The sequence below is a fragment of the Trichosurus vulpecula genome, chromosome 7 (assembly GCF_011100635.1).
Source record: "Trichosurus vulpecula isolate mTriVul1 chromosome 7, mTriVul1.pri, whole genome shotgun sequence".
Lineage (NCBI taxonomy): Eukaryota > Metazoa > Chordata > Mammalia > Diprotodontia > Phalangeridae > Trichosurus > Trichosurus vulpecula.
The window spans coordinates 168,974,051-169,001,693 of NC_050579.1; the positions used below are offsets into that span (position 1 = coordinate 168,974,051).

Here is a 27,643-nt window from a genome sequence, read left to right on the forward strand (position 1 = left end):
ATTATTCCTGTTTTACATATGATGACAATTAGGCTCATGCTGGTTCATACTGATGGGCGTGTGGTCCCATAGCAAATGAGCTTCAGAGGCAGGATTTGAACTCAGGTGCTCCCATCTCTAATTTCAGCAGTTTTTCTCTTCTTTACCACACTGCCTTCCTAATGGAAAGTGTGCTAAGATTAAATCCTGGCTTCAGCTCTTAAAACCCATGTGACCCTGGGCAGATTACTTAAACCTTTCTGAACTTTATTTTCCTCATCTGTGAAACGGGAGCAAATCAGGCACTACTCATTTCACACAATTGTTGTGGAGAAAAGAGCTACATAATTATGTTGAAATGTTTTGAAACACATTCATTGCATAAATGTGTTTGATAGTTTTAGTAAGTAGGATTTTATATTGTGTATATAAGATTTCTATCAATGTACCAAATCCCTAATAAAATTAAAAATGTTGTGGTAAAAGGAAAACTCTGAAAGTCAGGGGAGAGACCCCAAAAGCCTCTTGGTGCCAGCAGGCGGCTCTTAAACATTCTTTATTGGTCAGCAGGTGCTGATTTTCATTCGTAGAGGGAGTTGCCTACAATGAAATAACAGAGCTTTAAAAAACAGATATTAAAATAAGCTGAAGTTTTAATATAATTTTTACAGGGAAATTTATAACAGTTTTTTCATATTTAGAAATAATTCCTTATCTATTTGCAGAACCAACCTTGCTTTCTCATTATGTTTCTTAACAGATCAATGTGTCACATTGCATTTGCAAGATATTACTATTCAGAATAATTTTCTACTAAATTTTCTTTGAGTCTCTATCTAATTTAATTCATAGAACTAGAAACTCTGCTTTTCTACTATGAATACTTTTAGTATATTTAAACAGTTTTGTGGCTCTGAATATTCCAAATTTTCAGATGTTTTCAAATTGACTGGATAATTTGCAGTGAGAGAGGACCAGAACAGGGGCTTAGCTTTTTTTCCCTCCCTCTAGATCTCCTTGAGCTTTGTTCTCCTCACCTATTCAGTCTACCATTCCTTATATATACACATGAATCTGGACAAAATTTGATTTGTATGAGTGATTTTATTTTTTTTCCTGGGAAGTGAAAGAATACCAAGGTGTGATATTGTGATATTTTATTTGAATTATTTATGTTACATTCATATACTAGGTTAAAAATTCTAGAAGGAGTTTTCTGTTCATAATAGCCTCATGGAATATAAGCTTTTGATGGTTGTTTCTGTGTTTATCTAGAATAACTATAATGTGTTCCAAAACAGGCTTTATACTTGGTAATATGGCAAAGGGATTGATGACTTTTCAAATGATTATTTCAGATAGACTACTATGACAGTAGGTCTAAGGTCTAGTTGATAACCAGTAATAATGGTATTTTCATTATCTGTTTGAAGCAAATTCCCTACATTTAATAGGCATATATAGTGCCTATATTTGGTTTCTATCAATTTACCAAATCCCTAAGGCAGACATCCAGTTTGCACTACATTAGAGAAGGGAAGAAGAGAGCTAAGGTGAATTGAGCCAAAGCTGACCTTATTCATGGGTTTTGATGTTCCATCAAGTAGGAATTTTCCGATCTAGATGTACATCTTTATCTCAAAGATATTAGATATGATCATAAACAAAAAACAAAAACCCCTTCCTTGATGTATCCACCCTCACTGGGGATCATCCAGTGTGACACTTCTTCCTTTCATATAATTGTCTCTACTTCTTTACTTCTCATTTCTTCCTAAGTCTCTCTGCAGTCTAGCGTTCAGCTTCCTCACTCATTTGAAATTGCTCTCTCCTAGTTTACCATTGACCTTTTGATTGGCAGAGCTAATGGCCTTTTCACAATCCTTCTTGACCTCTCTACAGCCTTTGCCACAGCTGATCAGCCTCTTCTTGATACTCCCTCCTTCCTAAGCTTTCTTTTGGCATCTCTCTATAGCTTTCCTTCTGACTGCTCTTAGTCTCCTTTACTAGAACTTCAGCCAGGTCATGCTTGCTAACTGGAAGTGTCCTCCAAACTCTTCCTGGGCCCTCTTCTTCTATGATGTCTGCTTCCTGTTCTAATCAGCTCATATCTCTGTATCCAGCCCCACCCTCTTTATCAAACCTCAGCTTCTTGTCTCCAGCTGCCTTTAAACATCTTGAACTGGATGTCCTGCAGACATTTTAAGCTCATTGTGTCCAAAACAGCTCATTATTTTTTCCCTCAAACCCTCTCCTTTTCCTAATTGCCCTTTTACTGTTGAGGATACCATCATCTTCCCAGTTACCCAAGCTCACAACTGGTGCCATCTTTAACTTCTCACTCCTTCTCATCCCCCCATCCAATGAGTTGATAAATCCTGTTGATCCTGCTTTAGCAGCATCTGACACAGCCACCATGGTGCAGGCCCTCATCACTTCACACATTGCAGTAACTCTCTAATTGGTCTCTTGGCCTAAAGTGTTTCCCCACTCCATTCTGTCCTCCAATCAACTACTAAAAAGATCTTCCCAGCACACAGTTCTGACCATGTCACAGCAACAACCCCCTTTCAGTAGAATCCAGTGGCTTCCTATTAACTCAAAAATCAAATATAAAATCCTCTCATGGCCTTTTAAAGCCCTTCATAACTTGGCTCCCCTTCTGCCTTCTAGTATTCTTACAGCTTAGTCCCCTCCATTCATGTACTTTGTGATCCAGTGACACTGGCCTCCTTGCTGATCCTTGCACAAAAACTTTATTTCCTGACTCCTAGTATTTTTCCTGGCTGTTCCCCATGCCTAGAACACTTTCCTGTCATCTCCACCTTTTGGCTTCTCTGGCCTCCTTCCAGTCCCAGCTAAAGCTCCACCTTTTAAGATGATGATGAGGATGGTAGCATTATATAGTGCCTACTATGGGCCAGGCACTGTGCTAAGTGCTTTACAAATATTATCTCATTGGGAGATAGATGATATTATTATCCTCATTTTAAAGTTGGGGAAACTGAGGTAAACAGAGGCTAAATGACTTGTCCAAGATCACACAGCTAGTAAGTGAAGACAAATTTGAACTCAGGTCTTCCTGAGTCTGGGCCCAGCATTCTATCCACATGCTTCCTAGCTACCTGTTGTGAGAAGCCTTTCCTAGTTTTTCTGTGCCTTCCCTCTGAGATTAACTCTAATTTATCTTAAGTGTTTGTATTTATTTATATTTGTATAGAGAGACAGAGAGAAAAGAAACAGAAATAGTTTTTACATAGCTGTCAGCATGTTGTCTTCCCCATTAGACTGTGAGCTCCTTGAGAGCAAGGACTGTTTGATTTTGCCTTTCTTTGTGCCTCCAGTGCTTAACATAGTGCCTAGCACGTAGTAGGTGATTAATAAATACTTGTTAACTTCACATTTGTGTTCTTAAATTATTAGAATTAAAAAAAATATTTACTCCCAAAAAAACCACTAGGAGCTCAGATATAAGAACTTAAAATAATAGAGATGATTGGAGCACATGACTCATCTCTTCTTCCCTACTGGGTTCAGGCTTCTTTTCACTTATTGTCTCACTACAGGGAGGTTGGGAATCAGCTCTCCTTTGCCTCCACCGCCTGAAGACTAGGAGTATGATTTCTAGCAATACATGCATTACAACAAAATTCAACTAAAAGGCATATATGGCTGCCCTATGAAGCTCCTTTTAATGAAATTTTGCCTGTACAGTCAGCTCTTTCTCTTCAGGTACCACTTATTTCCCTGTTATTCAGACATTCCATGGCTGTCCCTCACACTTGCCCAGCGAGCTTCATATTCATCATTTAGCTATCTTTCTTGCAGCTTCCAGGGGTCACCTAATCATAATTACTTTCCTTTTCATAGCTTTGCTTTTTCTTTTGGAATATTGTTTGCATATTTCATTGTCACATTAATTTTTATTTTGCTGGGTTTTTGGTGAGTGTTTCTCTGATTTGTCAGTTCAGGAAAATTGTATTTGTCTTTTTGCTGGTGTCAGTTATAGAATATAAACATAAAAATACTAAGAATTCTTATTATAGACTGTATTTTCAGCTCTTTGCCTGTCTCATTTATCTCCATCTCTAAGACTTTCCAGTTGGCACAGTCATAAAAGTTTTTTCATAGACTAACCAGTTTTATAAAACCTTCACTTAGCTTTATTAAATAGTCTAGAGTTGATTATAATTTGAAAAACTGACACTAAATTGTCTAAGAGACCTTTAGTGGGAAGAAATGTAACATTCACCAGTGACACTAAATGATGGGAACAATTTTTTTTTTACCTACTGCAGGTGCAAAAGTCAAGAAATAAGCAGTTGCGAGAAATGTTTCCAGATGGATTTAGTATTCATCATGCTGGAATGCTTCGACAGGACAGAAGTTTGGTTGAAAATTTGTTTTCTCATGGACATATCAAAGTTCTAGTTTGTACAGCTACATTAGCATGGGGTGTCAATCTCCCTGCTCATGCTGTTATCATTAAGGTAAGGGCTTATCCTTCTCCTATGGATATGTATCTGTTTTAAAACAAACATCTAAAACTATTCACACTGGAAAAGATTGTGTTTTAGGTGGTCTGATTGACTTTAAATGGTTTTTCTCCATTGAGAATCTAGTATATATTATAAAAATTTAACTATATCATCGATTATGATAGGATTAGGTAAAGTACACTTTTGAAATCTTACCATATTTGCTTAATTTCTGCATTCATCTCATCAGGATTATGTTTGTATGTGTTTATGTTAATTTTTGTTAACTTTTTATTTATCCAGGGAACACAAATATATGCTGCAAAAAGAGGTTCCTTTGTTGACCTTGGAATTTTAGATGTCATGCAGATATTTGGTCGAGCTGGAAGGCCACAATTTGATAAATTTGGGGAAGGCATAATCATTACAACCCATGATAAACTCAGCCATTACCTGACCCTGCTCACTCAACAGAATCCAATTGAGAGCCAGTTTTTGGAAAGCCTTGCAGATAATTTGAATGCAGAGGTAAGATCTGATTAATGATAACTTGTAATCTTAGTACTGAAAGACCTGGACACTCTTGGGAAGAAGTCAGACAAAACAAACAGAAAAACAATGTTCATCTAGTCAGATTTCTCAAAATTGGCATATTTTTGTTGAAACCATGAATATCATTGTACAGAAAAGCAGTATGAAAACCTCTCATGTGATCTACAGAACAGCTAATCCAGATTTAAATATACAGCTGGTAAGTAATGATACTGTAAATTACAAAGAAGCAGACTGACATAGTATAGGGTTTCTAAACCTCTTTCTGTCCCCATCCTCCTTGGCTTTCACTAAACATTCCCCATAGTCTCCCATTTAATATGAAAAATAAATACATTCCAAAGTTTAACATGCATGTTCTCAAAAAGATTTTTAAAAATCACTGTTCAGGAAGAAACATAATATTTCTGTATTATAAAATTGTTAAATGTTTATCAAAATTCAGTGAAATAAATTAGTAAGGCCTTTTATTCTGTTTCTTGTCAGCTAATAGTTTTATTTTCAGTATATTTTTTGAAAGAGATACCCACACATCATATTCAGCATCCAGTTTGTTTCATCTTCTTTATTATAGCTGAGTTTTTTTTTTAATTTTGTTGGGTTTCAGATAGTAACTTTTTTAGGGAACAGCAAAATAACAATAGTTCACATTTATATAATGTTTTAAGTGTTTTCTTCACAAAAACTCTATGAGGTAAATAGTGCAAGTTATTAACTCCAGTTTACAGATAAACTGAAACTCCTACAGGTTAAGTGACATAGCTACAGTTATACCTCTAGGAAGAAGCAAAGTCTGGGCCGAAACCAATATCTTATAATTTCATTTCCTTAGCTTTTTATATTAATCCATACTTTCTCTCTAATGAAAATCCTCACCTTCCTAGTTGGTAGAAATAATGGTATTTTATTTCTCTCTTTTTCATTATCCAGAAGCAAAAATTCCAATTTGAAGAAAAAGATCATAGGATAATAGTCCTTCTGTATTTTGGAACTATCAGACTTTCATTAGAAATATTTGTTAAAAAAATTTTCCCCCAATACAAAACATTCTACACTTATTTTTGTTCATGCAAATGCTTTTTAATTTAATGTGATTAATATTTATTTTAATCTTTATATTAATTTTTTTATTTTAATCTTTGGGGATCTGCTTTATACCTTGTGTGGTTACTAATTCTTCCTTTTAATCAGAGCTGTGAATAATTCTTCCTCCTGTTCTTTATTATTACTATTACTATTACTATTTTTTTAGTCATGTGATTTTTTTATACTTAAAATCATACATCTTTTGCAGATTCTTCTGGAATATATTATAACACACTGGTCTAAATCAGTTTTATGCCAGATTGCTTTCTGGTTTCCCTTAAAATTAATTGTGTCGTTTTTTTTCTAGATCCATAAAATGACCCCTTCCTTGGTGTTTAGGTGTTATTGTCATTTTTTGTATATTGGCAGAAATCTGCCCTGTACAGAAAATCTCTAATTTTTTGAGTCAATTTTTATAAAGAGTTTTGAGGTTTTAAATTCTAATAATGTCTTGCTAGTTAGCTCCCATGTGTTTTTAATTATTTTTATTTGTTTTGAAGAGAATTTTTCTAGATCTTCCTCCTGCCTTTCTTAGTAATTCAGAGAAACCTATTATTTTTGTAGCATTCCTTTCGTCTGTCTTGCTCAATGAAGATCTTGTACATGATTGGAAATAGTTTTCATTCTGTTTATATCTTCTGTATGACTTTCCATTGCCCTTTGGGTTCCCTTCAAGTTGAATTATTGAGAAGATTGAGGCATTTCAAGATTTGCAGCCACAGAACACTAAAAGTCACTGATGCCAACCAAGCAAAGAAATGACTTCAGTTCAGTGGTGGCCAAAGACCACACAAACATTCCAGAGAACACTGTGGAAGACATGGGCAGAAGTGGAGTAGCACATGTAGGGGTAAGATATAGAAGGGGATAGATTGAGGGGGATAGAAGTAAGGGAAAAAGCAGAGGGGACAGGAAAAAGGGTTCAGAATCACTAGGATAGGAAGAGGATGAGACTGTGGACATATGGCTAACTGTTGAGTAATGAAATCGGGAAGATTATCAGTGTCTGGAACAAAGTCCCTTGAGGGAGAGGGATGATTAGACTGTTTAGGGCCCTCCCATGATGTTCACCACTATGGCCAGTGATGGGATAAAGTCCCCTGAGGCTCAGAAGGCTTCCCTTACAATAGGAAAGAACAGATGAAGTTGCCACCTGGGTGAGGTAGACAGGAATCAGAAGCTGGCAAATAGAAGTGGGTCTGGTCTGAAAATGGCCTTCAGAGCACTCGAGAAGGCCCTATAGCAAAGAAAGAAGCCAGAGAACTGAGGAGTGAATCCAGACTGGTACAGGGGTCAAGGCAGAGGCCACAACCTATCAGTCTAAAAATCTGGGCTCCCCGGGAAGACCCAGGGATGAAGGCAAAGGCCACAGAGTGACTGGGACTAGATCCTTATGAAACAGTGCTCTCTGAAATTTCACAGAGACATGTTCAAGTACTCTATCCAGGTCAGAAATAAAAAGATAAGTGGCCTGGGACCTGAGGGTACTGATGAGGTGTGAGCACCAAGGCTGATTGGATCTTGCAAGATGATGAGATTTCTCAGTGATGATGAGGTTTCTGGGATCATAGTGGAGAAATCCAAGAAAGTCAAAAGGAGTTCAGTCCAGTGGAAAATGAAGGAGAGTTAGAGTGTCCCCCTAAGCACTCTCTCACTGTATGTGCGCAAACACACACACACACACACACACACACACACTCCATAAATTCTAGTGATTTTGTTATTACTTCTAGGATCAAATATAAAATGCCTTTTTAAAGCCTTTCATAACTTGGCCCCCTCCAGCCTTTTCAGTCTTCTTGCCCACCTAACTCCCCTCTACATACTCTACCATATGTAACCACTGTTCCTTATTCCTGGAATGCTTTCCCTACACCTCTTGGCTTTGCTGGCTTCCTTCTGCAAAAAGTTTTACCAGGTCTCCCTTTATATTAGTGCTGTCCCCCTGAGATTCCTTCTGGTTTACCAGGTATTTATCATGTATGTGCATAGTTGCTTATATGTTGTCTTCCCTATTAGAAACTGAGCTCCTTAAGGGAAGATGTTATTTTTGCCTCTTTTTCTATCCTCAGAACTTAGCACAGTATCTGTCACATTGTAAGTACTTAATAATTGCTTGTTTTCTGACTGAATGACTGACTGAAATTGAAAAGGACACACCAAATAGAAATCAAGTAGAAGGTATTTTTCAGCATTTCTGTAGTAATTTTCTGTCATCATCAGTAGCAACAGAGCCATCATGTTTAGACTTTTAATGCTTCAGTTCCTAATGGTTCTGTAGGGAAATGGCTCATAAGAAAACAAAGTGAGGATATGTGCCTGGCCTGAACAAGTGTGTGACACAGAAGAAATATACTTTTTAAGATACAGCACAGAGATTAATTTTTTTTTATTTTAATGAGGGAAAAATATTAAAATAATGGGAAAAATTTATGTGTGTGTATATATATATATATATATATTATTATTATTATTATTATTACACCCATCCAAAACGTTGCTAGACCAACAAGAGATTAACAACTCCCAGTTCAGATGACTGTGAAATCTATTTGGAAAATGGTCTATCCATGTCATCTTTGATGTAAAAAAAAAACTATAAGGAAAAAGACCTTTCAGATCATTGTATGTTGCTATTAATAGAATTTTTTATGTGGTTTTAGTAGAATCAAATTGCAAGTTACCCAAAATATAACAGGAAGCTGCATGGTCATGTGTGTGTGTCTGTATGTATGTATGTATGTATGTATAAGCATATGCCAAATATATAGCATATTACCAAAGATCCTTATATGCCAAAAGTTGCATAATCCAGAATTACAGTTAAAGAGACCTCAGAGGCCATCAAGATCCAATTTAAATTAGATACCCCTGGACATTTATTGCAGTAAATGAATAATTGAGACTTTGATGCAGGATTCTTTGTGTTCCTTGAATTTGTATCCATCGAATAAGGACAAATTTATTGAAATACTTTGTGACTTTGTATTTTTCGGATTTTATTAGATTCTAAAGCAAATTTGACTGTACTTAAAAGAATTTAGAATTTGTCTGATTGTAACAACAATGTGGCTAACAGCTGCTGTGGGGGCATAAAACCAAGAACACCAGTACAAGAGGGGCTGCCAGAACAGGTTCTTTGATCTGTTTTTCTAAGGAAAGCAACTTTAAGGGGTTAACAATCTTACTTTAATTCAACATACATATATCATCCACTTAGTTCAGGGGGAAAAGCCAGCATCCTGAAGTTCAGAGCAAATACAGACAGCAATTACAAACGGAGACAATATAAACAGATGAACATTTCTGCCTAACCAAGTCACAATATACATAGTTACCAGAGAAGCACCAACATCTGGATTTTTTTCAAAGCCAGGAGGCTCCTTAACAGTGGCCACCCAGAGTCTCCTCTGGTCAAATTACACAACACCCTACCAGTGACTGAGAGCCCAAAACAAAATGCTAACCTGAGTTTATATATCCTGTTCAGGGTCAAAGGATGTCACAACCATGTGACTCAAACCTGTGTGAACTAGGCTTTCTTGTTTCTTAAGCAGTTCATCAAAGACTCGTGGATTTGATCAAAGAAACAAAGGCACTTGACTACTTCAGTGTTCCAAAAGGGAAAACAGTAAAAAAAAAAAAATTCCACCTTAATTACCAATACACTGGTGCACAAAATAACAAAATTCAAAAGCTTAGAAAGAAAAATAATTGTTAAAAATAACCTATGATATTGTTGTCATCCTTTATTACAATTTATATATTTTCAGCGTTTAGGTAAAGATAGATTCAGTAAATACAGTTTTCAAATCAAATAGAAGAAAACGTAGCAAATCATCTAACAACTGAATTTTATTTGAAAACAAAAGTATCTGTTACCCATGTTTCAAATAAAGCATTTAATTTAATTGCAACAAAATCAAATAGTTGGTTAGTCAACACAGAGTCTTCAGGGGGAAAATCATCATTGCTTAATATTTAGTGTACTCTATGTACACAAAGATGTGATCCCTATCTTTTAGGATTTTTATACTGTTAATACTCATTGAGTACTCAGGAAATAATCATAAAACCAGAGACCAAGTGTGACAAGAAATTAGAGGATTGGAAATAAGATTTTTTTTATTTTTTTATTTTTTTATTTTTATTTTTGCATATTATTTGTTTATTTATACAGTCCCATAGTTTATTAAGACTCATGTAATATATATTAGGTACATGATATTATGTACCTAATATATATTATGTATAGGATCCATAACCCAAATCATACAATAGCAATAAAACACTCCAAAACATCATACCTAAGGGGTATCTATAACTTTCTCTGTGTTGAAATTGCTCAGCATTCTCCAAAACAATATCTAGATGCAGTGGTAAGAAGCATTGTCTGTTTTACATTCACTTAAATACTTATTTAAGTACAATTCCTGCAAAAGCATTGATCTGTCTTTTGCCTCAGAGTTATTCTCACATATTGCCATCCTTTCTCATAAGTGATAGGCCATCAAGAAAGGCCAATAAGGTAAAATAAGCAAGGAACCAGAAATGTGATAGAGAGGCCAACCATTCCATAGGTTATATAACGATAAGTAAGTTCAATTTCCATGTACTGTCTTGCTTTTCGAATATCATCACTTTTAATACCAAACATTTTACAGGCCAATGGAATGGTGATCTTTTTCATTACAATTCTCATCAGCAGCAAAAATACCATTCCTATTAGAATCCATAATATGACTTTTCCAAAACGAGTCACAGTGATGGAGGGAATAGTTAAAGGTAACATATCAAGAGGAGGATCTGACACGAGACCAAGCTGGTAAGCCACATGAGATCCACATGCAATTCCTGCACCACTGCCCAAGATCTCAGCTGTGTCTCCTCGTGATGTACTCCAAGTGTCAAGTGTGAAGGAAAAGATGCCCAGGGCTAAATGCAAACTGATGATAATTAGTGGAGAATATTTATAAATTTGGTTGAAGTTATCAATCAGCTCCACATATGGATAGAAGACAGCTAAGATAAAAATAGCATACAGGAATCCAGCAATAATGTCCAGAATGGAGTGCATTCCCAAGTAAATTCTACTTAGGCAAACCAGAGAACACCAGCAGGTGGCAATAACCAGTCCGTACATAAGAGGATACTTTTCATGCTTCTCTTGATTCTTGTGTTTGAAAGTCAAATTTTCTATTCAGTTCTGGTCTTTTCACTGAGAAAGCTTGAAAGTCCTCTGTTTTATTGAAAATCCATATTTTGCCTTGGAGCATGATACTCAGCTTTGCTGGGTAGGTGATTCTAGGTTTTAATCCTAGCTCCATTGACCTTCGGAATATCGCATTCCAAGCCCTTCGATCTCTTAATGTAGAAGCTGCCAGATCTTGGGTTATTCTGATTGGGTTTCCACAGTACTCAAATTGTTTCTTTCTGGCTGCTTGTGGTATTTTCTCCTTGATCTGGGAGCTCTGGAATTTGGCAACAATATTCCTAGGAGATTTCTTTTTGGGATCTATTTGAGGAGGCGATCGATGGATTCTTTCGATTTCTATTTTACCCTGTGGCTCTAGAATATCAGGGCAGTTCTCCTTGATAATTTCTTGAAAGATGGTATCTAGGCTCTTTTTTTGATCATGGCTTTCAGGTACTCCAATAATTTTTAAATTATCTCTCCTGGATCTATTTTCCAGGTCAGTGGTTTTTCCAAGGAGATATTTGACATTGCCTTCCATTTTTTCATTCCTTTGGCTCTGTTTTATAATATCCTGATTTCTCATAAAGTCACTAGCTTCCACTTGCTCCAATCTAATTTTTAAGGTGGCATTTTCTTCAGTGGTCTTTTGGACCTCCTTTTCCATTTGGCTAATTCTGCCTTTCAAGGCATTCTTCTCCTCATTGGCTTTTTGGAGCTCTTTTGCCATTTGAGTTAGTCTGTTTTTTAAGGTGTTGTTTTCTTCAGTGTATTTTTCAGTATTTTTTTGGGTCTCCTTTAGCAAGTCATTGACTTGTTTTTCATGGTTTTTTCACATCCTTCTCATTTCTCTTCCCAATTTTTCCTCTACTTCTCTAGCTTGCTTTTCCAAATCCTTTTTGAGTTCTTCTATGGCCTGGGGCCAGTTCATGTTTTTCTTGGAGGCTTTGGTTGTAGGCTCTATGACTTTGCTGTCTTCTTTAGGCTGTATGTTTTGGTCTTCTTTGTCACCAAAGAAAGAATCCAAAGTCTGAGACTGAATCTGGGCGCGTTTTCGCTGCCTGGCCATATTCCCAACCAACTAACTTGACCCTTGAGTTTTTCAGTGGGGTATGACTGCTTGTAGACTAACGAGTTCTATGTTCCACGTTTGGGGGGGGAGGTGCCAGCTCTGTCAGACCCGCACTGCTCCTTCCCCAAGAACCCCCAACCCGAACTGGGCTTAGATCTTCGGCAGACTGTGCACCCCTGCTCTGATCCACCACTTAATTCCTCCCACCAGGTGGGCCTGGAGCGGGAAGTAACAACAGCTGTAGCTGCCCCACCTCCGCTGCCCCCGGGGCTGGAAGCCGAACCGTGAACTCCTTCCACTCCCGCAGCTTTTCCCACTAACCTTCTCCTCTGTCTTTGGTGTTTGTGGGTCGAGGGGTCTGGTAACTGCCGCAGCTCACATATTCAGGGCGCTAGGGGCCCCATCCGCCCGACTCCTAGTCTGGTTGTTCCACGCCACTCAGGCTGGGCTCTGCTCCACTCCGTTCCCAGCTCCCAGCTCCGTGTGGAATAGACCTCACCCAGAGACCATCCAGGCTGTCCTGGGCTGGAGCCCTGCTTCCCTCTGCTGTTCTGTGGGTTCTGCCGTTCTAGAATTGGTTCAGAGCCATTTTTTATAGGTTTTTGGAGGGACTCGGTAACGGAGCTCACTCTAGTCCCTGCTTACCAGCCGCCATCTTGGCTCGGAAATAAGATTTTAAATAGAAATTGTTATAAAAATCTCTGACATTAGATTTCTCTAGCCTTTACTGTTAGTGTCACTTTTAGGCATTGTGATTTCACATTCCTAAAAACCAGGAAAAAGACTTAGAAAAAATTGCATATGTTTAATAGAGCTGATCTAGAGAAAGCAAATTTAATCTGAGCTGTCTCAATTAGGGGGCTAGAGGATAGCATTAAGTGGGATAGATGGGTAGCACTTGACTAGTCTTTCTTCAATGGGAATATCCTGGACTGTGTAAAAGAAGAAAAAAACAAACTTCTTTCAGCCTTTTTGATGTATGTAGTAATAAAGCCTAATTGAAGGCAGCATTAAGTTATACCTTACTTTTGCCTAGCCTTTCATGAAGAAATCCACATCTGCCTCACCATATTGCCAGATATATTTTCAAGAACTGAACCCTCAAAGAGGGGGAAAGTATTTTCTAAAATTATCTTTTTGCAAGTCTAATCACTTTTGGCAATTTTTGACTTCTCCTTCTGTAACTCTGCTTTTTAAAGCTTAGAAATCTAGAAAGCCTGGGGGTCATTTTTGTAGTAGATTAAAGAGTACTAGATAAATTTATGATGTCTATTTTTTTAAAATTTAAAACCAATTTTCAGGGCTGCTAGGTGGCTCAGTGAGTAGAGCACCGGTCCTGGAGTCAGGAGGACCTGAATTCAAATCCAGTCTTAGACACTTGACACACTTACTAGCTGTGTGACCTTGGGCAAGGCACTTAACCCCAATTACCCTGCCTTCCCCCTCCAAAAAAAAAAAACCAACAGTTTTCTTTCACTGCATTTTAAAATTAAATGAGTTATAAAGTATAACATATTTGCTTTTCACATTAGATCAATTGATTATCCTACTTTGTTTAACAAGGTAACAAATTATCACTTTCCTAGGTTTCATCATAGGAACGTATTGTAAAATAATTTAGATTTCATCAGACAAGTACACTTAAATAGCCACTACCTACAGCTATTTAGAAGTAGTTATTGACTTTTTCACTAGGTGGCGATCAAGGATTGGTATCTAAAAATGCACTGCAATAATTTTATCATTGGGTAGATACATTTCTCTTATTGTAAATATCCAGAAGTATTCTTTTGCATATCTCTGCTAACTCTGTAGTCTATTTCCCCTCTTCTTTTATCATTATTGCTTGGAACTGTATTTTTTTAATTTTTGATTTTTTTTCCCTTTGATTCTAAGAGCATGGTAATTTTTTTTGTTATGCATAAAATTATCTAATTTCAGAGTGGTTTATTATTTTAAAATGTATTAATATATTCCATGATAAGAAAGCATTTTACAGCTTTCAATTACAAGTTTGGAAAAGAACTTAAGAAAGAATCTGGTCTTTAACCTTACCTTCAAATTGACTTTTCTTAAAGCAATTCAGACAAATGGATGTCTGTCCTATTATTTAAGATCTCTAGGGAATGAAATTGTATAGTTCTCTTGTTGTAACCCATCCTAGCATTTAACACCCCCTTACTGTAAGGAAGTTCTTAAGAGAATGAAATTATTAATTATCCTCCAATTTTGTCAAATTTGATACAAATGAGTGTTCCTATTTGTGGTTTTGAAATCACATTTTTTTTTTTGCAGTAGATGAAAGAGACTGTGTGTGTGTGTGTGTGTGTGTAATGTCTTTTCTCTTATTCTTCCTGCCATTTCTCTTAATCCCTTTTACTGGTGAATAATATTAAAAGTATTTTAATAGATACATTGATATCATTACATAACTTCCTTATTCATGTAGTTAAATAATGATACTGATTTTACTTTTACTTTTGTGATTCTGTATCAGCAACTATAGATGTAAAAAGATTGAGACACTGAAATGTGAGCTTTGTTTAACTTTTTTATTAGTATTGACTATTTTAGATATACATTCTTTTGGATATTTGGGAAAATGCATTGTGAATATCAGTGAATAGTCACGAAATGTTTGGGAGTGTAATAGACTAATTTTTGTTGTGGTAAGGATAAAATTATTGAATGGTAACATTATATATATTGTGTGGATGCATTTTTTAAAAAATTGAATGGAAAACCTTAATTAAAGGAAAAATGATTACTTGTATATCTGTTGCTTTATATGCTGTTGCTATCATAATCATTTTGTTAATATAATTTTTTTGCATTCTAAGACTTTCTGTGTTGTCAAAAATACATTTCTACTTATTTGGAGCTGTCAGAATTGATAAACTTAAAATTATCTGTTACTTTTTTAATGTTGTTATTTTTCATGAAATTATTTTTATTAAGCAGCATTATGGCTTAGTGGATTGAGAGATGGCCTTGGAATCAAGAAAACTTGGTTCAAGTCAACCTCCAGGCAACACTTTAAGACTAACTTACAAAATAGTTAATGATCTGAATTGGTAGAGAGAGTTTATCTGCATTCATAAAATCACAAATCCAGGCTAGAGAAGGTTTTTGTGAATTATAATGTGTATACACACACACACACACACCCCTACGTGTGTGTGTGTGTGTGTGTGTGTGTGTATATATATATATACACACATATATATGTAGTGTAAATCATTGATTAAACTAAATCAGGAACTAGATTTTACTTCAGACTGACAATTAAAAATAAACATGAAATTTAAAATTGGTCTTGTTCGAAATGCATATTTTTTCTGATAAAAATTATATTCACCTATTAAAAACTGAAGAATAAATAACATTTCCATTATTCTGATATAATTTAGAGATAGTATATATTTTTAGTGAAGAGAAATATTCTAATGAAAACTATTTTATATGACTGTTCTACTAAAATATTGTCTAGAGAAAGGGAGAGCTTCAGTGTATTTTGCTCAATTTTTTTTCATAAAGCTTTTACATAAAATCGTAAGAGGTGATGTGTACTTGAGTCTTAAAAAGCGAAATAGTGGTATAATCTGTGATGACTGGATATATGGATACAATAAAGATGTCTGAACTTAAAGATGGTGTGTGGCAGTGAAGTTAATTCACTTACAGGTTTCAAACTTTTTATTTTTTTTATTCATTTTCTAATAGAACATTAGCATTAATGAATGCTAAAAATGTGCTTATATTCTCAATTTGAAAAACATTGTTAACCAAATATAAGGTCAGAATTAAGAGTTGAAAGGCAGATAATAGGTCATCTAGTCTTATGCCCTCATTTAATAGATGAGGAAACTGCAGTGCTATCCATTAGTGACTTTCTATGGTCATATATAGTTAAGAAGTGGCAGAACTGTTATAGGAACACGCATCCTTGGATTCCATAGTCACCACTCTTTCATTTTGAAAACAGCATGCTCATTATTGCATTTTCAAACTGAGATGGAGTTTCTTTTAAATATTAAGAAAAATGCTTATAAATTGTTCACTTCCTTTTAAAAGTATAGATTGATTAGATTGATTTAAATCCTTTGCTTATGAATAGATATTCTTTATTTTATGCTTATAACATATGTTTAATTTTTGTCATATTTGGACTTGCAGATTGCTCTGGGAACAGTTACTAATGTGGAAGAAGCAGTGAAGTGGATAAGTTACACTTATCTTTATGTACGGATGAGAGCAAATCCATTAGTATATGGCATCAGTCACAAAGCCTATCAGGTATAAAATGCATTTTAAAAAACAAATCAGATGTGATTTTTGGTTCTATAATCTATTCATGATATGTGGCTAAATATTTGCTATTGCCGCTTCATCTGACAACAGCTTTATGCCTAGATAAAGGAAAGATTTTTCGCCTTTAATCAAAAGTGCAAAGGAAAATCAGTTTTGCTGTCTGTGGTCTTTTCTCAAAACTTTTTTTTTCATGTTTAAAGCATTATTTATTCACTTAATATTTTTAGCTTTCAGCAGTAATTTCACAAGAGTTTGAATTACCAATTTTCTCCCCATTTCAACCCTCCCCCCACTCCAAGATGACATATATTCTGATTGCCCCATTCTCTAGTCAGCCCTCCCTTCTGTCACCCCACTCCTCCCCCATCCCCTTTTCCCTTACTTTCTTGTAGGGCAAGATATATTTTTGTGCCCCATTGCCTATATATCTTATTTCCTAGTTGAATGCAAAAACTTTTTTTTTGGAACATCTTTTAAAACTTTGACTTCCAAATTCTCTCCCCTCTTCCCTTCCCACCCACACTCCCTAAGAAGGCAAGCAATTCAACATAGGCCACGTGTGTATCATTATGCAAAACATTTCCACAATGCTCATGTTGTGAAAGACTGACTATATTTTACTCCTTCCTGTCCTATCCCCCTTTATTCAGTTTTCTCCCTTGACCCTGTCCCTTTTCAAAAGTGTTTGCTTTTGATTACCTCCTCCCCTTATCTGCCCTCCCTTCTGTCGTGCCCCTTTTTTTATCTCCTTCCTCCTTCTTTCCTGTGGGGTAAGATGCCCAATGGAGTCTGTGTGTTATTGCCTCCCTGGGTCAAATCTGATGAGAAGAAGATTCACTCATTCCCCCTCACCTGCTCCATCTTCCCTCCCAACAGAACTACTTTTTCTTGCCACTTTTATGTGAGATAACTTACCCCATTCTAATTCTCCCTTTCTCCCTCTCTCAATATATTCTTCTCTCATCCCTTAATTTGATTTTATTTTTTTTAGCTCATGAATTATACACATCATCTTTCCATGTAGGAATCTAAACAAAACAATTCAACTTTAGTAAGTCTCTTATGATTTCTCTTGTTTATGTTTTCATGCTTCTCTTGATTCTTGTGTTTGAAAGTCAAATTTTGTATTCAGCTCTGGTCTTTTCACTGAGAAAGCGTGAAAGTCCTCTATTTTATTGAAAATCCATATTTTGCCTTGGAGCATGATACTCAGTTTTGCTGGGTAGGTGATTCTAGGTTTTAATCCTAGCTCCATTGACCTCTGGAATATCGTATTCCAAGCCTTTCAGTCCCTTAATGTAGAAGCTGCTAGATCTTGTGTTATTCTGATTGTGTTTCCACAATACTCAAATTGTTTCTTTCTGGCTGCTTGTGGTATTTTCTCCTTGATCTAGGAGCTCTGGAATTTGGCAACAATATTCCTAGGAGATTTCTTTTTGGGATCTATTTGAGGAGGCAATCGATGGATTCTTTCGATTTCTATTTTGCCCTGTGGCTCTAGAATATCAGGGCAGTTCTCCTTGATAATTTCTTGAAAGATGATATCTAGGCTCTTTTACTGATCATGGCTTTCAGGTAGTGCAATAATTTTAAAATTATCTCTCCTGGATCTGTTTTCCAGGTGAGTGGTTTTTCCAATGAGATATTTTACATTGTCTTCCACTTTCTCATTTCTTTCGTTCTGTTTTATAATGTCTTGATTTCTCATCAAGTCACTAGCTTCCACTTGCTCCAATCTAATTTTTAAGGTGGTATTATCTTCAGTGGTCTTTTGGACCTCCTTTTCCATTTGGCTTATTCTGCCTTTCAAGACATTCTTCTCCTCATTGGCTTTTTGGAGCTCTTTTGCCATTTTAGTTAGTCTGTTTTTCAAGGTGTTTATTTCTTCAGTATTTTTTTGGGTCTCTTTAGCAAGTCATTTACTTGTTTTTCATGGTTTTCTCGCATCCCTCTCATTTCTCTTCCCAATTTTTTCTCTACTTCTCTTACTTGCTTTTCCAAATACTTTTTGAGCTCTTCCATGCCTGAGACCAGTTCATGTTTTTCTTGGAGGCTTTTGATGTAGGCTCTTTGACTTTGTTGACTTCTTCTGGCTGTATGTTTTGGTCTTCTTTGTCACCAAAGAAGGATTCCAAAGTCTGAGTCTGAATCTGAGTCCATTTTCGCTGCCTGGTGATGTTCCCAGCCAACTACTTGACCCTTGAGTTTTTTGTCAGGGTATGACTGCTTGTAGAGTAGAGAGTACTTTGTTCGAAGCTTAAGGGGTTGTGCTGTTGTTTTCAGAGCTATTTCTATACAGCAAGCTCTGCCACAACAGCATTCCTCCTCCCCCAAGTACCGCTAACCTGGACCAGGACTCGGATCTTAAGCAGGTTCTGCACTCCTGCTCTGATCCGCCACTTAATTCCTCCCACCAGGTGGGCCTGGGGCCAGAAGCAACTGCAGCTATAGTTCTGTCGTCAGAGCTGCACCACCTCCTCTGTCCCCCAGGGCGGTGGCCGAACTGCAAACTCTTTTCACTCTGTCCCCCGCAGCTTTTCCCACTAAATTTCTCTGTTGCCTTTGGTGTTTGTGGGTTGAGAAGTCTGGTAACTGCCACAGCTCACTGATTCAGGGCTTTAGGGCCTGTTCCGTCCGGCTCCTAGTCTGGTTAGTCTGGGCACGGCTCATGCTGGCCTTTGCTCCACTCCCAGCTCCGTGCACGATAGACCTTAGCGATCATCCAGGCTTTCCTGGGCTGGAGACCTGCTTCCCTGTGCTGTTTTGTGGGTTCTGCAGTTCTAGAATTTTTTCAGAGACATTTTCACAGGTTTTTGGAGGGACCTTGGGGAGCAGCTCACGCAAGTCCCTGCTCTCCAGTTGCCGTCTTGGCTCCGCCCCCCTTTCTCAAAACTTTTACCCAACAATACTGCTAAATGAATTTATTAATGATCAACAAGTTACCTCTTCTTATTTCCACAATTTAAATTTTTATTTTTTTCTGCTACTTATTAGAATTTCAGTTTCTGAAATGTCAAATTAGAAAACCTTGCAAAACTTTGAAAATAATAGATTTATGCTACATATAATATATTCTTTTCAAGTCCATTCTTAACACACAATCCATAATTAAGAGATAGTAGGTAATGAGCTTTAATTTTCTAAGAGTTTGAGAATTGAGATCAAGGATTTTTTTTTCATGTATGGTTACTTATATGGTTGGATATGAGCACAGAATGTGAATCACGTTTTTGTGGTTCATGTTTACATGACTTAGGGAGAATAAGAAAGTTTCTCTTTTCTTTAGAGCCATAATTTTAAATATTCCCCAATTATAGATTAAAATCAAGTTTCTTTCTAATAAAGAACTGTTTTATAGTCATTAACCAGATATTGATGACTAAGACCCAATTTAGCTGACACTGAGAATGCTTTGAATGTAATTCATCTAATTTTCTTTAAAAATGCTTAAGAAAACTTTTCTATGTACATATGCTCTTTTACTAGGTGTATCTTTATACTACAAACAAAGTCTGCAGTCATTTTTCCATTTGTTGTTCTTTGCGACATTCCCTAAGATAAATTTGTAGATGATAAAATTGAGGTACAAATGAGAAACAACCAGTTTAAAGACTACAAACTAGATCCAGTAGATTTTTATAATTCATAATTATCCTTGGTGGTGTTGGTATCACCATTCATTGTTTGAAACCTACACCAAGTTTCAAATGGATCTCTCATTTTATAGACATTAGATAGAACATCTTAAAGATTAATTCGACCCTCCTTAAATTATATATAAATTGAAGCTTAGGGAAGTAGTAATGACCACAATCACAGAGCAAGACACAGGATGCAAATCTTTATTTTCTAATTCCCAGTCTATGGGTCTTTCTAATATAATTCTGCTATCTCCCTTACTTAAAGTTACCAGTGATCTCTTTATTGCTAGATATATAGTCTTTTCTCAGTCCTGGTCTTTCCTGACTTTTCTGCAGCACTTGACATTGTTAATTGCCTTTTCCTTCTGGATACTCACTCTACTCTAGGATTTTACAACACTGCTCTCTCCTGGTTCTCTTTTCTGTCCAGCTTCTCCTTTATCTCCTTTGCTAGTTTTTCACATCCAGTCCCCCAGGACTGGATCAGTCATTCATTCACTAAACATTTATTAAGTATCTCCTTTGTGCCAGTTTCTATGCTAAGTACTAGTGATAAAGTAAAGACAGTCGCTGCCCTCAAGGACCTTACAATCTAACATCCTTCTCTTTTCCATCTGCACTATCACACTTGGTGATATCATCTGATCCCAAGGGTGCAGTTATTACCTCTAGGCAGAGGATTCCCAGGTCTTCATATCCAGCTCTGTTCTGTTGCCTACATTATCAGTTGCTTTTTGAACATCTCAAACTGGATGTGGTATAAGCATTTCAGATTTAGCATGTCCAAAATAATGCTTATTAGTCTCTCAAATTCTTTCCCTCTTTCAAACTTAGCTATTACCTTAAAAGGTACCACCATTCTCTCACTCATCCAAGCACGCAACCTATGTCATCCTTAAAGTCTCACTTAGATTTACCACTTACCCATGTCCCATTCGCTCCACTCACAGAGCAGTAACCCTAATTCAGGCCCTTGTCACCCCTGGGCCTAGACTGTTGGCTGCTGAGTTAATTTTCCTACTGATCATTTACTTACCTCCTCCACTTCTCTCCCCTGTCACACACACACACACACACACATATATATTCAATGAAGTACTGTAGCTCCACATTACCCTAGGATCTAACATAATTTTTTCTATTTGACTTTAAATGCTTTCATAAACTGGTCCCTTACTACCTTTTTAGTCTTTTTGTATACCTTAATACCTTTTACACGTTCTACAATATAACTACACTGGACTATTGTCATTCCTCACAAGAAACCCCATCTACTAACCTCTGAATTTCCACTGCCTGAGCTCCAATCCTGAAATGCTCTGCCTACTCATCTCCACTTCTTAGTTTCCGTGGCTTCTTTCCTTTTCCATTCTCCTATAGCACCAGCTGCTAGTGCCTTCCATTCTGATATTACCTTCCATCTAATGTATATGTATGTATTTGTGTGTATGTATATGTGTGTCTTGCTACCTGCTTACTTAAATTTTATTTCCCACATTAGACTGTAACTCCTTGAGGGTAGGACTGTTTTTCCCTTTTGTTTTATCTCTAGCATTTCACCTCAGTAAGTATATAACTATATGCTTTTTGACTAATTGTTAGTGAAATGTGTATATAACCTATAAAATTGCATGTGAATAATTTAAAATAAGGAAATATTATGTTTACAAATATATATGCCCCAATGAAAATATTCTGAGAAATTTCATAGAAAGAAATCCAAAAAACAGATACTTATATCATAAAGTAGATAGGAAATACAGAGCAAAATAGTTAGTAATTTCTACACATTTTGCTATTTTAAGGGAACTATTTTTCCTAAATTTTCCTTTCTCCCAAAATGTGTGGCATCTTTGTACCATAATTTAGAACTCTCTAAATTAATAAGTCTGTCTTGCTATGTCTATGTATAGATAATTCAATTTAAGTAATTTCACTCCCATTCACTGGTTTAGTAATATAGATTTCTAAGTGTTGTATTTTATAAACCTGAGGCAGTGAATGTCTTTACTTATTTTTAGCTCAGTTTATTGGTAATATGCCAATTTATCACACGCAACTACTGAAGTCTCTGTTTTCTATAATCCCTTTGTATCTGTGTCTTTGTTTCTCTCTCTGTCCCTTCTTCTGTCCTTACATTTCCTCCTCCTTACACACACACACACACACACACACACACACACACACACACACACACACACCAGATCTGTGATGCCACTGGTTTAGGAAAATGTCAGAGAGGAAATTCAACCACTGAAGATCAGCACTTACACTATAATTTAACATAAAATTGGCTGGGGCACTGGAGAAGTTAAGCAAATTGCCCGGGAACACACAGCCAGTGTGCATCAGAGACGTAATTGAACCCCGATCTTCCTGCTAGCTCTCTATATTACATCAGACTGCTGCTCTACCATTTGTACAAATTTTGTTTTAAAATCTATTCCTGAATTCTACAGTTTTGGTTAAAGTTTTCAAGAATAAAAGACTTGTTGATGAGTGATATCAGTTCAAAAATAGTAGTTACTACTGCTTCATCCTTAGTCATTTAAGGCAGTTAGGTGATACAGCAGATAGAGCATTGGACCTGGAGTCAGGGTGACCTGAATTCAAATCCTGCCTGTGTGACCCTAGGCAATACACTGAACTTCTCTCTGCCTTAGTTTCCTTCTCTGTAAAATGAAGATAATAACAGCATCTTCTTCCCAGCATTGTTGTGATGATCACATGAGTTTATATTTGTAAAGTTCTTTGTAAACCTTAAAGTGCTATGTAAATGCTAGCTAGCCAGTAGCAGTAGTAGTACTAGTATTATTATTAGGAGTAGGAGTAGTATAGTATACCCTAGAGCATATGTTCTGGAGTCAGAAATACCTGAGTTCCAATTCAGCCTCAGATATTTAACTTCTAGGTGCCTCAGTTTCTTCATTTATGAAATGGCAATAATTACAATGCCTACCTCACAGGGCCGTTGTGATGATCAAATGAGTTAATATTTGTTAAGTGCTTTGCAAACTTTAAAGTGCTATGTAAATGCTAGCTATGCTATCTTTGCAGACAAAGGTATCCATTGGCAGTTAGGGGGAAATGGTGATGGAATATATTGTTGTACTTCAGGGAAGTAATTAACAGATTAATTTTCTTATGACTTGGATTAACACCAATTGTAGTCTAAACCCTTGAAGGTAACCCAAACTATCATTTATCCTAATGAGAGAAGAATAATGCTACAATTTTCAAAATTCTTATTTGGTTAAATGGTAGAGGAAAATGCAAATTATTTATTCTCTATCCAGTTTGACAAACATTCATTGTTACTGTGTGCAAGGTACCATGTTTAAATACATCAAAATTTGAAGACTGCCCAGTGACACAGATCAATCAGCAATTTGCCAAGTTTTAATTTAATATTTTAAAGGATTATTATAGCCATAGTCATAATATGCAAATGAATAATTTCTCTGAGTATACAGTTCTTTTTTCTATTTCATGTATTTTTTTTCAGTGATTACATAAATGTAGCTTTAAAGTTACAAAACATACATTTCTTAAGTGACGGTAGAAAGGAAAGGTTTCTCCTAGCCTTCTCCTACTATAATTACCTAATTGAAAATCAGAGTCCAACAAAAATGACATTTCATCCTTCACTATATGTGTCTTTCTTCTGTAGATGGACCCAACATTAGAGAAACATCGAGAACAGTTAGTCATCGAAGTTGGACGAAAGCTAGACAAAGCCCGCATGATTCGTTTTGAAGAACGAACTGGATATTTTTCTTCGACAGATTTGGGCAGGACTGCTAGCCACTACTATATCAAATACAACACTATTGAGGTATAGTATAGTAAATAAAATTTCAGTAATACATTTATTTAGATCATTTTTTCATATGACTATAGATAGCTTTAATTTCTTCCTCTGAAAACTGCCTGTTCATATCCTTTGACCATTTATTAGTTGGGAAATGACTTGTATTCTTAAAAATTTGATTCAGTTCTTTATATATTTTAGAAGTAAGGCCTTTATCAGAGATACCAGTTGTAAAAATTCTTTCCCAGTTTTATGCTTCCTTCCTAATCTTGGTTGCATTGACTTTGTACAAAAACTTTTCAGTTTAATGTAATCAAAGTTATCGATTTTGCATTTCATAATGTCCTCTATCTCTTGTTTGGTCATAAATTCTTCCATTCTCTGTAAATCCAACAGGTAAAGTATTCCTTGCTCTCCCAGTTTGCTTATAGTATCAGCCTTTATATCTAAATCACATACCCATTTTTACTTTGTTTTGGTATACATTGTAAGATGTTCGTCTGTGCCTAGTGTCTGCCACTATTTTCCAGTTTTCCCAGCAGTTTTTGTCAAATAGTGAGTTCTTATCCCAGAAGCTGGAGTCTTTGGGTTTGTCAAACAGTAGATTGCTATAGTCATTGACTACTGTGTCTTGTGTACCTAACCTATTCCACTGATCCACCACTCTATTTCTTAGCCAGTACCAAGTAGTTTTGATGATTGCTGCTTTATAATACAATTTAAGATCTGGTATGGCTTGGCCACCTTCCCTGGCATCAGTAATGTATTTATTAATAGCTTGACCCTTTTCCTATATTTCTGTATTTAAGAGAAAAAGTTGAAATAAGCAATTTTTTTTTGTATAAGGCCTGTAATTTCTTTTGTTATAGGGAATTTCCAATGAGAAAACTCATTCTGACAATGCAGCCTCTGCTCTTTAATTGGAAGTCTTAAAGAGTCGCCTGGGGGCCTAAGTGGTAGAGTGATTTTTTATCCACTACACTATTCTGTCCGTATTCCTTGGTGTGAAGGTGCAAGCCCTGATGAGTTCTACAAGGCTGGAAAAACTTCACAGTCTGGCAGCAAACTGTGTCTGCTTTCTGAGGCACTAGTCTAGCAAGGAGTGCAGGAGTACAGTACATCACCAGAAAGTTAGCTGCTTGGTGATAGTTTTGGCTGGGTAGACCACAACCCATGTTTCCTGTGCTACCTCAAGCACCAGTAATTGGAGAAATTCTTATGTTTGAGGTCTAAAAGAGACAGAGGGAGCTAGGCTTAGATGGAAAGAGAGTAGCCATAATTTGAACACTTCAGGTCAAGTCTGTTAACTGAGTGACAAAAGGGCATCTGAATCCAAGAGGCTGTGAATTATAGGTAAGTCAGTTGCTGGTCACATTTCAGATAGGTAATATGCTAAAGATGAATAGCCCCAAACACAGGCTATTTAACTCTTTATCCTAACTCAAGCTGTGTGTGTATGAGTGTGTTGTCTATGTCTGTGTCTGTATGTGTCCGTGTCTGTGCTATTGCTAATCGATATTTATTTTGTATATATCTGGTACTTACTTGTGAATATGTTGACATGTGGACATGTGGACATGATCTCACTCTTGTATTTTTATTCCCAGAAGTGAGCACAGTGCTTGGAACATTGTAGTTTTTCAGTAAATGCTCGTTGATTTTTTGATGAATTGATTAGAGACTTAAATGCCTTACCGCCCTGGTACTAGCCACTTAGTTGGTCCCAGGAATGTCCCAGTACCCATTGCCAAAACCTAGGGCCAACTATCATGAAATATATTTGACAGCATTCGCAATGTGTGTGGATTATATCTCTATACATACATGTTCCGCATTTCAGAGGACATCCTAATGTATTTACCAGTTTTCTTTCAGCGTTTTGCGAAACAATTTCTGACTTTTTATTGTGCTTGTATCTTTTATGATGTCATCATATTACATTATCTTATTACTCTTACCCAGTAGTTCATAGCTAACTGTAAATTTTCCTTAGCTCAATCACTGTTTTGTGACCAACTCAGTCACTTTCTGACAGATTGTCAGTTACTTTATGTGGTTCATCCATTGGGTGTTGGTTTGTAGGAAGGAATTAAATGTGAGAGCACTTTTTAAATCACAGCACAGTAGAAAGGTAGTGTGGTGTAATAAATAAAGCAAAATGGATTTGGATTCAGGAAGAAGCTGAGCTCTCATCTTACCTGTAAAACTTAGGAGCTACAGGACCATGGTCATATATTTGATCTCTCTATGCCTGAGCATCTTCCATAATAACATGAAGATAATAATGCTTATAGTATCTTTCACAGCATTGGTGTGAAAGTGTGCTTTGTGAATTTTAAAGCGCAGTATCATTCTAAGGTATTATTACTGCTATTATTACACAGTTGTAAAAAAGCCAGTATTTTTAATGTTGCCTTCAGGCCACCTCTAATACCTATTTCTGTCCTCATTTATACCCATTCCTTATATTATTTTTTTCATTTGGTGCAAACTGTGCTGCATATCCTTCTTAGTAAAATTTTCAAAGCCTTTGGCAACAGTAGACAAGCTAAGTAAGTATCTCTAGTTGCTCCACTTTGAATTTAATGGGATATGTAAGTTGGCAAGTGTTGGACTAATAGTGTTTATTTGCATAAGTACACATTGAAGGAGAACAGGACCTTGACCAGCATGATGGAAACTCTTAGTGATCTTAGAATAACTGTGTTAGAAAATTTAAATAAATTTTTATACCTTTGGAGATCTCCTAGCTAATGTATATTTTAGAAATGGATTTTAGTCTTATTTAAGTGAATGAGGTGGTACTTCCAAAGCTGTGATCTAGGGAATAAAAAATGATCCGTAGACATTATAATCTCTTGGTGTGTTCTAGGGAGAGGGTGTGTGTGTGCGTGTGTGTGTGTGTGTGTGTGTGTGTGTACACAGTCTAAAATTCTAATTAATATTTAATAATTTAAATTACTGTAAAGGGACTTTCCTTTAAAATAATAATTGAATATTAAACTTTCTTTGGTAGACCTTCAATGAACTCTTTGATGCTCATAAAACAGAAGGCGATATCCTTGCTATAGTGTCTAAAGCTGAAGAATTTGAGCAAATTAAGGTAAGATTATTTGCAGCTAGAACCATTTATTTATAATATGCAAGTATTTTAGCTACCATAAAAAATACTACACCATTGTCTCCTTACAGAATTCTTATCCCAGGAAAATATAAACTGAATAACATTCAGTATTTCAGAATATGGGAAATTGCTTCAATTTACCAAGATTATGTAACTCTAGTGTGATTTATTGTCACATCATAACATCATATATTGACCCTGTACTATAAAATATCTGCTTCTTTTAAATAGGTGTTTTGTTAACAGAAACTATTAGGAAATCACAAAGAATGCAAATGTATGTTTTGTTTTATAATATAATAATAATACTATATAATATGTTATATATTATATAATACTATAATGACATAATAAATTAAAGATAATATAGAATGTAATGTTTTATTCAAATCTTT

The 27,643-nt window shown here is 36.0% G+C and overlaps 1 protein-coding gene across 1 annotated transcript in view; it reads left to right on the forward strand.

The window, feature by feature from the left end:
- ASCC3 (activating signal cointegrator 1 complex subunit 3) overlaps positions 1 to 27,643 on the forward strand; it is a 399,622-nt gene that overhangs the window by 188,737 nt on the left and 183,242 nt on the right. Inside the window, exons 15-19 of the mRNA XM_036767945.1 lie at positions 4,278 to 4,469; positions 4,761 to 4,985; positions 16,538 to 16,657; positions 23,984 to 24,148; positions 27,141 to 27,227. Of these exons, the coding sequence (XP_036623840.1) occupies positions 4,278 to 4,469; positions 4,761 to 4,985; positions 16,538 to 16,657; positions 23,984 to 24,148; positions 27,141 to 27,227 (789 nt within the window). The remainder of the gene's footprint in view (positions 1 to 4,277; positions 4,470 to 4,760; positions 4,986 to 16,537; positions 16,658 to 23,983; positions 24,149 to 27,140; positions 27,228 to 27,643) is intronic.